Here is a 13,383-nt window from a genome sequence, read left to right as displayed (position 1 = left end):
CTCCTCCAGGGTGGCTATAAACTAACTCCACTCCTTTTAACATGGTGACATGATAATTACTTCATGAAGGAAGTTTGCTCGTGCAGATGATCTTACCCTTACGTCTCATAGAATGTCCTTGGATGACATTAGCCGAGTACTAACCCCTCTCAAGACAATAGAGGAGTAATTCTCCTTCTGGAGACTTTGCCTCCACCTTTACATGATAACCATTAGGCCCATGCCTTCCATCTTAGCAACCATCTTGCCAATGCTATACAATGTTCAAGGTAGCCTTCTGTGGCAGGCACATAGGCTAAGGAAGTCTACCCTCCTTCACTGGTGCTCAATCACTCTCCCTCCTTACGCTGGAAGGAAAGGATGGCAAGTGTCCCCAGTGCCGTCTACGCATACCCCGATCTTGGCTTCCAGTCATGATAACCTGATAACCTGACCTTTTTGTCTGACAAATTTGTTCTCAGCCAATCAGATGCAATGGTTTTTAGGTTTATAACAGATTTAGGCTTATAACAGTTCTCCCCCCCCCCCAAAAAAAAAAAAAAATATATATATATATCTGACAAACCGCTTCACGAAATGCCTCCCCCCCCCCCCGAACCTGCCATCAATGTGTCAGAAATCCCACAAGCCAATCTAGATCTCCCCCTATCCCCATCACTGAAAGCTTTGACCCCAAAACCGGATGGTGCAGAAGATAGTCTGAGGCCATGGACCATCCAAGTTACCTACAATTTACTGTCTCTGGCCTGGCAACAAAGCCAGACGGCTTCAACGGACTTTCATCCTGGTCCTATGGCAAATAATCACCCTCTGACCTTTGAGGAAGTCATGGAAGTGCTGAACATCATCAGATGTGGTTGCAATAAAGGTAATTGCGGGTCGGACTGATATGCATCTTTAGTCCTACAATCCTGCAAATTTGGGGCTGATGTCGCCTGGTGTCAAACATCAAATTAAAGAGATCTTTGAAGACAATACAAAAAGAACAGTTTTGGTTTTAAGACGAGAATGAATGACCTCATGATGTCAAAGTATATATAATAAACACATGGGACAGAACTGAAAGAGGTACTTCATATTGGTCCTTGGTTTTGAATAGTTTGAAAGGTATTGCGTTTGGACAGTTTTTTTTTATACCTTCACCACTGTTTGTTGTTGTTTTGATTCAAGAAGAAAATAAAGTTTGCTCGATAACATCAAAGCGGTACTCTTAAATCATATCATATAAATCGATTGAAGTTATGATCCATTTCAAACTCACCACAGGACTCCCCCCCCCCCCCACCAATTCCTTGCACCATTTCTGTCCCTATTAATAACAGTTTCAGTGAAATACATGTTAGAAGCCTTGCTTTCTAGCTTCCCCTCCATTTCAACATTATTTAATAAATACCATGTATCTAGGTTCTTAACAATGTGTAAGTATTGCATTTTTATATGCAACCTGCATGCAGAACAGGATGGTATATCAATTTTTTTGCGTGATGTGTAATGCACTTATATTCTTTGATGAAACAGAATAAAAGATAAGAAATTGTGTTAAACATCGTAACTAACCATTCATAATTCAAATAATTCAAGTAATAATCCAAATTTATGTGGTAAATAAGGACTTTTGCATCATTAAAGAATAACTTTTTGTTAAGAACATCCTTCAGATATATGATAAGCACTAGATCTTAATAAACAATATAGTTGGATGTCCAAAAAAAAAAAAACACCCAGCAAATTGGCTTTCTATTTCCACATATATTTTTGCCATTCATATTGTACAGAATAAGAGTGATCGACGACCACTTTGAAGAATAAAGATACATGTAGGGCCTTTATATTGTAAGTGGCACTCAATATATTTGCGTTGCACACGCAACACTTTATAACAGCTTAGGTACGGGACAGGAAATGCAGTAAATTTGTTCTATATTTCTATGCATTTTTTTACCATTCATATTGTACATGAGCATAGGAATGGCGGCCATTTTGAATTGAAAATGAGCTTTAAATACCAAATAAATTTATATGAAACGAAAATTCTCTTGTAAATATAGATGGAGTAACTCTAGGAAAGGAAATGTACAAAGTTTGGCGGAATAATTAGTAATAGAATGCGCCTTATTCTAATTATCACGGCCAAATTAGCATATTTGGCGGCCATTTTGGATTTTTGCATTTTGCCGAAAATGCTCAAGGTTACGCGAGTGGCATCAATCGGATTTGGAATCAGCACCCTCGAATTGACAAGAAACCATCAAAAAACATTGTATATATCAAAAAACAAGGTTAGGTGCCTTCTAGCCTGGACTATATGCCAAAATGTTCGTTTCTTACAAAAGTTCGTTACTGCGAAGGTTCCTTATTGCAAAGTTTCGCCATTCCCGGGATTCCGAAGATTTGTTCATTTGAAGCTTCGCTCTTCCGAAGATTCGTTATTCCGAAAGTTGATCATTTAGATATTAACATATCGTTCGTTTTCCGAAGGTTTGTTGATCGGAAAATGAAATGAGGTTCGTCATTCCGAAGGTATGTAAATCATAAAATGAGAAAGGTTCACTATTCCCAAGGTTCGTTGTTCCGAAGGTTTTTTAATCCGAAAATGAAATAAGATTCGTTATACCGAAGAAGGTTTGTTAATCACAAAACTGAGAACGGTTAGTTATTTCGAAGGTTCGGGTACATTTTAAAGATGATTCTAAGGTTTGCAATTTCTAAGTTTTGTTAGTGCAGTCATCTTTTTCACTTTTGGATTAACAAAAATATTTTCTTAACATTCTGATTAACGAACGTTTGGAATTGATATCATTTTCGGTTTAACAATTCTTTGGAATAACGCCAAAATGTTCGTTATAGCAACCCATATTTCATTTCCGAACTAACGTACATTTAGGTGTATCAGAATCTGTGTGTTTTTGTAATAAGAACCTTCGGAACAATAAAACGAACCTTATTCAATTTTAGATTATTGTATTACAATAACGCAAGTTCCCTCGAAAAAGTGTGCGTGACACACGGAGCGAACACACAGTGATTGAAGCGAGCGTTCGCCCATGATGCAGAGACGCTAAAAAATGCTTGTTCCGCTACGTATTTACGAAAGCGATCCGCATTTCGTTATAACGGAGAACATTTCTTTTGTTTCTCTTTATTGATGGTGCTCGGAAACGACTTCGTTATAACGGAAATTTCGTTATAACCGTGTTCGTTATAAGCGAATTTTTTACCATAGACTTTAATGGCAATAATTTTGGGACCAGAAGTTTTATTTCGTTATAACGAAATTTCGTTATAACCGTGTTCGTTGTAACGGGAGTGCACTGTATACAATATGCATGCCGTAGCTGCTCAAAAGATATTGTTTTAATTTTCGTTTGAATGAGGTTAAAGTGGTGCAGCTTGTAAGTTCCGTAGGGAGTTCATTCCAGTACTTAGGTCCAGTGAACATGATAGTTTTTTTTTTTCGCAAAAATTGTTCGGGTACGTGGAAGGTGATACGCATAACGCTGGCGGGTTGGATAATCATGAACTGTATAGTTTCTTGTGAACATTTTGGAAAATTCATCTGGTAATTGGCCAGTTGAGAATTGAAACATAAACAGGCAAACGTTGCAAGAAAATAACTCAGGAATTTTCAAAATTTTATTGCTCATAAAAAGTTCATTTGTGTGCGATAAGTATCCGGCGTGGTTTACAATTCTAATAGCGCGTTTTTGCACAATAAATAACGAATCGATAAGATTTTTAGAAGCATTTCCCCACGCCAGAATCCCATAATTAAGATAGGGAGATATCAAAGTTGAATATATACTCTGTAGAATATTACATGGAAAATAATAACTAAGTTTGTTTAGAACCCCTGTATTTCTAGCAATAATTCTACTTACATAACCAACATGGGTTCTCCAAGATAAATCACTATCAATGTAAAGACCCAAAAATTTTGTACTATTGACCTGTGACAAATCAATGTTGTTGATCTTGACAGAGATAGGTAGTACAGGTGGGGAATTACTAAACAAAATATAATGAATTTTTTCAATGTTTAAGCAAAGTTTGTTTGCAAAAATCCAAGATTGAACAGAAACAAGTTCTTCATTTATTATGTTTATAAGCTCATCAGGATTTTGATGAGAAAAGAACAAATTTGTATCGTCTGCAAAACAAACGAAGGAAAGGATCTTAGATGAGTTCTGAATATCGTTAATATACAAAATAAAAAGAAGTGGACCTAACAGGGAACCCTGAGGAACCCCGCAAGAAATTAACTTAGGTTGGGAATCGTGACCGTGGATACTTACAAATTGTTTTCTATTTGTCAGATAATCATAAAACCATTCTAGCGCCTTACCCCGAATTCCGTAATGATTTAACTTACAAAGTAAAATATCATGATCTGTTGTATCAAACGCCTTTGAAAAATCAAGAAAAACACCAACAGTATGAGATACATCATCTATAGCATGAGCTATCTTATCAATAAACTTAAGTAATGCGTGAATTGTACTATGTTTTTTACGAAATCCAAATTGAGAATCAGTAAATATTTTTGACTGAAGAAGAAAATTAAGGGTATGTCAGGTTACGAGGAAACATAGAATCAAATATAAGCGGAAGACAGTTGTTATTATAATTATACACAAATTGTCCTAAATGAAATAAAAACAGACCTTTAATATTCAAAATAATATTTTCATAAAAACAAAGAAGCTGTATGAGAGCAAGGAGCAGCATTACAAATGATTCGAAGTGCCTTCTTTTGTAACAATAAAACCCTATCGAATAATGTTTGATGCGTGTTTCCCCGTGCTAAAATTCCGTAATTCAAATAACGTAATATCGAAGACGAATAATGAATGAATATATGAATAATGAGTGCTGAGGAAGAAACAATTAAAACCTATTAATGACGCCTATATTGCCTGAAATAATTTTACAAACATAATCTACATGAAATTTCCAAGAAAGTTTATTATCTACTGTTATTCCAAGACATTTTGTATATGAAACACTTTTTAAAACAGTATCATCAAAATAAATATCCATATTCAAATTATCTAAAGTGTTGCTAACAAACATATACTTGGTTTTATTTTGATTTGATTTGATTTGATTTGATTACATTTATTGGTTTCAGTATCATCATTGTACATACACATTCATATACAAACATAATTACAAGTTGCATTTTCTTCTCCTTGCCTTTGTACAATATATAGGGACAGCTTATTAGTTCGTATCCAATCACGTAAATTTTGTAACTCCGAATTTACTGTGTGCACAAGAATATTTGGATCTTCATGTGAAAAAAAACCCACACATTTGAGTCATCGGCGAAAAGTATGAATGATAACACTTGGGAGGAAGCACAAAATCATCGATACAAACAATAAACAACAACGGCCCCAATAAGTTACCTTGTGGCACGCCACAAATTCTCTCATATCAGAGTTATAATTGTTTATAGAAACATATTGTTTAGATAACTTTTAGATCACAATTAGATAACTCCTTAACCACCCCAAGGCCTTCCCACGTATACCGTAGTGGGACAACTTATAAAGCAATATATCATGATTAATAGTGTCGAAGGCCTTGGAGAAGTCCAGGAAGATACCGATCAAATGAGAGTGATTATCTAAAGCATGTGCTACTTTATCAATTAAATTCAAAAATGCATGAGAGTTGTCATGCTTTTCTCGGAAACCAAACTGGGAGTTTGTTAGAACACAATGCGTCTTCAAAAAGTTCATTGTTCTTTTACATATAATTTTCTCTAAGATTTCTGATAAACAAGATAATAAAGAAATAGGTCAATAATTACTAATATCTAAGTTATCTCCATTCTTAAATATAGGAATTACTTTGGCTATTTTCATTTGTTCCGGAAACTGACCATTTGACATTGACAAATTGAAAATATACACCAAAGGATCCACAATAGAACTCCTTTTAAAATCATTTTGCTTATATCATCATAACCTACACTTTTTTATTTTTCGAACCAGAAACAATATCAATAACCTCATACCTAGTGGTAGGAGTAAAAAATATAGAATGTGTATTATGCTGATTCACTGAAAAAATCAGTAAAATGTTTTAATATCAGTATTGGAAATTTCTTGAGCAATATCTTCTCCAATTGTTGTAAAATATTTATTGAAAAAATTTGCAATATCCAGAGAATTATCGATAACCTTGTCGTCAAATCGAATTTTAGATATACCAGACATTTCGGTTGACATATTCATAGCTTGTTTTAATACATCCCATGTACTTTTTATATCATATTGATATCTCTGCAATTGCTTATGATAATATTTTTTTTCTATGGGTAATATTTTTGTGAGAGTATTCTTATACAAAGTATATTTCAAACGTGTTGGCTCAGTTCTTTTCATCTTAAATGAATAGAACAATTTATTTCTTCTGTTAATAGATCGCAAAATGGACTTTGTAATCCAAGGAAGCCTTGGTGTTGTTTCATAATCCCCCGTTTGTATTTTCTTTTGGGAATACATATATCCAAATGATTATTCAAAACATCAAAAAAATTATTCAAAGACAAATTAATGTCATCTGTATCAAACACACATTCCCAATTAGCATTATCTAAAGAAGCACAAAAAGAAAACAAATGTTCCCGAGTTAGCCTACTCTACGCCTTTCATGACGATGAGGTGGATTCACATTTATATGATTATACTCAAAATGCGTCATAACAGGAAAATGACAGAAAAAAAATTATAGAAGAGTCTGGGAGAGTTAAACCATTACACACACAAAAAAAATATTATCAATCAAAGTAGCCGAATGACTAGAAACACGAGTCGGTTTGGAAATAAGAGGTAAAAAAAAGAAGAGGATAAACGGGAAATTCGGGCCGCTTCCTCTGGGGATATGTTGATCAGCATGGCGAAGACCTCCGCGCACACTTTCAGGGCATTTTCGTTGGATTCCTTTGGCACCCCGTACAGCAGTAGGTTGAGTTTGCGTTCGTGGATCTCAAATAGCAAAAGTTTTTCATTTAGCTCAATTTTGGCCTTTTCGATTTCTGTTAGTATGTTCGGCATTTTTGTAGACTCTATCTCGTCTAGTCGACTACTGGTGTTAGTGGCACTCACCTCCAGATCGGTAACGGTTTTCTTGGTGGTCATGAGATCCAGCTTTAAGGAGACCACATCGCTCATGAGTAGGTCTATCTTTGAGTTGAGTTGGCGGTTATTAGCTTCGTTTGCCTTTTTTAGTTCAGAAATCATTTCAGCAATGTCTCCAATAGTAGCAGTGGTGTCAGCTTGGTCCGAATGTTCAGCTGCCGGCGCACGGTCTCCCACAGGATGGGAGGGGCTCCCCGCAGTGCTTGACGTAGCGTCGTCATGTTCCTGATCCGAGTCTGCCGCACAACTTTCATTTGCTGTTTTCTGGTTTCCTGTAGATTATTTCTGGTTGACATTCTGGTAGATTTCACTGCTGGAACTTTGGGTGTCACTGCTGGGTTAGACATTCTTTCTATGCTTGGGATGGGGATAAGGCTGCGTTCACATAGAAGTATACGGTATTCGGTATACGGAATTCGCTATTCGTTATTCGCTATTCGCTATGCGCCGTCAAGTTGACCCAGTACACCATCACCCGCACCATCAACTCCCTATCCCATCCAGTGAGGATTTCTTCCTCCTACACAATCATCCCAGCAATCTTATTAGCAATTTCTAAACTGCATCACAGAATGTGACCAGTCTACATGCTTATTTTTGCTAAAGGGCAAATCCAGACCAAAATTTTCATCACTTCATAAACGAAAGATGGTGTACGCTGCTCGAAAATCGGACAAGCGCGATTCCCACTATGCTATATTATTCTATGCTATTCGGAATTTTCGAATAGTGCCCTCTTATGTGACCCGGTGTTAGGAAATCCTATCGTTCGATTCAAGGTATTCGCGTGCCCTCGAAAACGCGCACCGTATACCCGAATAGTATACTTCTATGTGAACGCAGCCTTACGTGACCTAACAACTTTCAGCTGAGTGTTAAGTTGAAATGAGATATTGGGAGCGGGAGCTCAAGAGGACACGTCCTATCAGTTCCACGTCATTCCGTTAAATGACCTATCACCTTTAACGTTTTAATATCAAACATCACATTGCCATCCTCCACACCATTTTGAATGAGACAATTTGTTTCATCTCAAATTTTAACAATGAGATATTAGGAGCCTTCTAAATATTCTTTAAAAAAAGAAGAAAAAAAGAAACTCTCAAAAAAAAAAACACGTTAAAATCAGTGGCGGATGGGGGGGGGGGGGAGGGGAATAAGGCATCGAGCGCTTTGTTGTTGTTGTTAACAGGCGCGTGCACCACCATTAAATTTGTAACCCTAGCCGCTCCCCCCCCCCTCCGATTTTTATTTCATCTGGGCTCAATTTCTGCTCAACCTATCAAGTTCACATCATAATCTCCCAACTCGTCCCCTTTCAAGTGCTTGTAACCCTTGAACTTTGCCCGTAGGATGTCGTTATTCCATTTCCCTCTGCAGTCGTTCACGATCCGAAGGGCACCCCTTTTGTCCAATTCGAGGAGGACCCTGAACTCATCTGGCATGTAGTGAATATTTGTTGTGTAGTTTATCTTGGCGTCTTCGTAGTAATGGGCAAACAGAGTGCGATTCGTCGGGTCTTTGTAGAACGGAAAAAATCCGAAGAGCTGGATTTGAGAACAGAAGTGAGTGGCTGCTGCGTAAACCGACACGCCGGTGCTTGGAGCTCTCAATTTCAGAACTCTGCACACGAAGAAAGAAAATGACATTTCAAATGACAAGTATGAATGTGGTCCGTGATAAAAAACGTCACATTGGTGTGATTAATGTAGGTGTATTGCAGAATGGCAGTACATCTGTCAAAGGGTATTTGACCCTGCCTTGTAACATGTAGAGAAATAACATCAACACTTTCTCTCAATTTTGATGTAGTGATATTTTGATAAAATTTTTGCCGTTCTGTTTTCTGAATTGGTCGTTTCAATTAAAATTAAGCTGAATAAACTCTCAGCTTTGCTTCAAACAAATTACTAACTTCTACTTCTCTGTCTTCTCTGTCCTTTCATCTGAACTCGTAGTGATTTCGAAAATGAATATCTGCGGAATAGTGACTGGAAAGTGACATGGAAATTGTAACAAACAAAGTGTTTCGGGAAGGGGGCAAACAGATATCAGTACTTGATAGTGAATGACTGAATGAAAAGGTTTATTATATATCGATTTATCTTTAATGAATAGAAAAATATACATCACACCTATACAATATAATGCAATACAATACACAATAGGCCTATAATACTTCTTTATTAACCATGCACGCAACAAACACTACTATTTCTGAAAAGAAAAGAAACAAGTAACCCCCCAAAAAAGAACAAAGAACAAAAAGTAATGCAGAACATAATGTCATATTTCACAGCCAACATTTCCGAATAGTTCTAAATTTGCTCACTTGTGCACTTGACTTTTGATCTCTGCCGGGCTGTAGGCGAAACCAAAGTGGAGATTGTAGAAGTCGCGCAAAATCGCCAGCGCTGTTTTCATACGATTGTTGTGGGCCATAGACCCGAAATACCATAGGACGCTGCCGTTCATGCGGCTTAAGCCTTTTAGTTGTCTCGAACATAAGCGTGGTAACCCGTCGAGAGTGACGTTGCCGTAGTTATGCGTACAGTTCATCAGGTTCCTGTATTGATCAGAATTCAATGTCATCAGACTGACTTTCAAACCTACGTCCTCAGCGAACTCGCCGCCAAACAGCGCCAAATTCATCCGGATTACAAGATCGGAGCTGTCGATGAGATAACCGCACCTGCTATTTAACAGCACACCAGAGTTGCCCACGACAGCACAGGTCCGTTTTTTACTCATGTTGGTAGTCTGGTTGAGTCGCGGTAGCTTCTTGAGGTTACTCGAGAATCGCATATCCATCGGGGGAATACCGGTTTTGAATAACTGAAGGGTTTGTTGCAACGTCCGATGCTTGGAAAACGCTGTTCTGGATGATATGTATTAGAAAAGATCAACGAACATTTAACAACAGCCTGCATTTACGCTGACTTATAATAGGGAAAGTTGAAAGTCCCAATGTGTATAAACCCTTTCTCCCAATACGACAAAAGAGCACAAATTTCACACACAAACTTATGGACAGGTTAATGTGGTACAGAAAGGGTTAAACAAAGATGAGAGTGATGGCACGACTTGCTAGCTGAGGGCACAAAAAGGGGAAATCACAACACTTTGTAGTACCTACGCCTCACTTTGCGTGAATGTTCCTTTGGACAAGTGGATTCTTTTTTCTTTATCCAAAGAGACACTTTGACTAATTGATTAGTTTATTGATTGATTTATAATATTTCTTCATTTTTTTCATACATCCCCATATTAGAACGTTATTAAATATTGCTTGTAAAAGCGACCCCTGATATACATACATACCTGATGACATAATTTCAGTTAATTGTCCGAAAGAGTTGTCATTTTGAAGATTAATTTTTCGGAGGAGAAAATTAAACATCGAACCGAAATTTCAGAGCATCGTTATGTTATTGTATTATTGTTCCTAAGTCCTGAGGATATACAAGAATCCAAAAAAAAAAAAAAAATCAATCAAATTGAATTTACTTCTTCTATGTACCATCAACCATCAAAAAGGCCGGAGACAACTCGTGGGATATTTGTAAACTGGGCAAGTCCAAGATAACGCGCACGTTTCCGTCTATGGGACATTTCAGAGGGTTTTATAACCTGAAAAGAGTGTACAGTCCTGTGCATAAATTGAACATTGCAACAAATGACCCTGACAATGAAATTTTAGAAGAGCAATGCAATGTGCCCCGTGACTTGCGGTATCTAAAAAAACACGAAAATCCTCTGAAAGTACTCTATTTAGCTGCTTGTAACCCAGTATGATAAACATCATTGCACAGAACATTATCCATTGTAAGTTAGGACAGTTTAATACGTATGGGGCAATTTCTTGTTGTTGTTGTTGTTGTTGTTGTTGTTGTTGTTGGCCCGTTTTCATGTGTGTGGAAAACTGTAATATTACGGACGTTTGGTCTATAGTTACAGAAGTGAAATCAGTGTTATTTAGACATGACGTTTATGCAGATTGTCATGAAATTTACAATCTAATTATATTACAACATATTCAATTTTTCACAAATAATTTATGTTTGTATATCTAATCCGAGATTGCATGCAAGTGATTTTGATAGAGTTACTACTCGAACACGGAATACTCAGTTTTTATCTACCAGTGTTTACATTGATTGAGGACAATTATTTGTCAATCAGTTGCAATAAAAACAATTTGAAGCAAGAATCAATTATTTGAAGATATATATCCTCGTCATCACACATGTGTTGTATATAGGTACCACTGCTATGTCAGCTCGGGTTCTGTACTGTCTGCTGAACAGTACTAAATTATTATCACAAGTGTGTGTGTGTGCGTGGTTCAAGAAACCCAAATATTAGCGTGAATTCAGGGAAAACACATTATTCATAGCACATATCACAGAGAAAGTGTTATATAATTGTACTATCCTTGCAGAAGTTATGGTTTTTTAAAGTTTTGGTACAGTCGTCACAGGATGGGAAAACTACAACAGGCGATAACGTCATGAAAGCCTATTTATTGGATAATTATAAGAAATAAAAACAAAATCCACTATTTTTACTTTTTAATAGTGTAATGAAAAAGCACATGAATTCTCAAACTTCTTTAAGAAAGCAGGGGGACTGACACATTATAACCCGTAACAGAATATGTAAGAAGTCGAAGGAGTGCAAACCCTTTTCACAGAAAATCAGATATGTGTTTTTTTTCTCAATTCAATAGAAAGTTTACTTCATTTTTCGACAACACAGTATTGATGTTTCACTTCCTTTGATAACAGAGGATAAGGTAAAGTGAGCATTGTGAAATGAAACGACTGTACAATATTTGAGGACCTTATAGTAATTATACATTGTAGTAAAACAGAAAAAGAAGTGATTGAAGTGAAGTACATGTATAACCTTGCTTAAAGTACGAAAAATGGAGGGACCCACTAAAAAGACAGAGCTTGTAGAATGTGGGTCCCTCTGGAAAAGAACATCGATGGATTTTTTTAAATGCTTTATTACTATAATGGTTTTCTCGTATGCAATGGCGGTACAGTAAGTTTAGAAATTGATTACTTTTGAACGGATGGCCAAATTCTCCTAAAATTTCACTGATATCAATTGCAGATATTGCTGCATCCTTTCATGTATTCATTCCTTCACTCACTCATTTTAACATAATTGACAGGTCTACACTTCATGCAGATTTACATTGTGTGTTTCAACACCCCTCCCTTTAGAAACGGAGCAGCCATATAATTATTGTCTCAAGTGTCTAACTAAAATGGATGCAAGATTGGGATGCCTGATCCAGGCTCAATGACTATACATGTACTGAAAGACCCTCTGAACTAGCTACGTAAAAAATGTACATACAATACATTTATGAGGATATTTCATACGAAATGTGTTTGTCCCACACCAGTGACATTAATTTTCAGTGCCTAAATAAAATGGGTCTATTTTTTTCTCTTTTTATGGTATTCGACTTCTAAAATCAATGAATTTAAAACTTCTCAGAATAGCACTGGAAGTTCTTTTATGATTTCGGAAAAAAAAAGCCGGAAGAAACTTCCCTCATTTGGTTTCCAATGGGAAATCTGATGACATAGGATATAATCTAATTTGCATATCGATTGTATAATACCTATGTTTTCATACCATAGCGGGTCAAACTATAAGATGAAATGCTTATGTCCACGTATACAGTCTAGTGGGATTTGGGGAAAATGTGACTGTTAGAGGCATTTTTTAGTAAAAGTTGGGAACCGGTCTATTTTGTATAATTCAAGTACGCTGAATCCACAAATTCCGGTTCCCAAGCGGAATTTTGAGTCTAAGAGTATCTAATTTGCATAAACAAAATGGCCGCCAATTCATTGCTTTTTAAGGTGTTTCGATGTTCTAATATTCAAAAAATCTCCTTAGACATGCAGAAATAGTAATAATTTCAGAAATTATGGTGCAAAGACAATAGCTAGGTCACCATTTGTTCATAACTTTCACTTATATATGTAAAGTAAGAAGTGAAATATGCAAATTAGAGTTGCCGCTGATACAGCAATGCATTACCGCATATATATATATATATGCACATGTATAGTATACCTATGTGTTCACTTCTGTTTTTAATCATTTTAACAAGTTATCGGGCAAACAAAAAGTACTTGGTGTCGCCAGAGTCGAATCAAAATAAATCAATTCAAAAGAATTCAATCAATTCAAAAGAATTGAATTACAC

At 36.4% G+C, this 13,383-nt stretch overlaps 1 protein-coding gene across 1 annotated transcript; it reads right to left on the bottom strand.

The window, feature by feature from the left end:
* Positions 1 to 8,422: 8,422 nt before the first annotated feature.
* LOC139717242 (alpha-2,8-sialyltransferase 8B-like) lies at positions 8,423 to 9,959 on the bottom strand. Its single transcript, XM_071628739.1, has 2 exons — positions 9,481 to 9,959; positions 8,423 to 8,771 (listed from the first exon to the last, which is right to left on the bottom strand). Exons 1-2 carry the CDS (start codon positions 9,957 to 9,959, stop codon positions 8,423 to 8,425), a joined length of 828 nt encoding a protein of 275 aa, XP_071484840.1.
* Between the last annotated feature and the right edge of the window lie 3,424 nt (positions 9,960 to 13,383).

This window comes from Diadema antillarum, unplaced genomic scaffold, assembly GCF_040938485.1.
Source record: "Diadema antillarum isolate AM-2024a unplaced genomic scaffold, OU_Dant_1.0 scf00000073, whole genome shotgun sequence".
NCBI classification, from domain to species: Eukaryota; Metazoa; Echinodermata; class Echinoidea; order Diadematoida; family Diadematidae; genus Diadema; species Diadema antillarum.
This window is presented reverse-complemented; position numbering and strand designations above follow the sequence as displayed.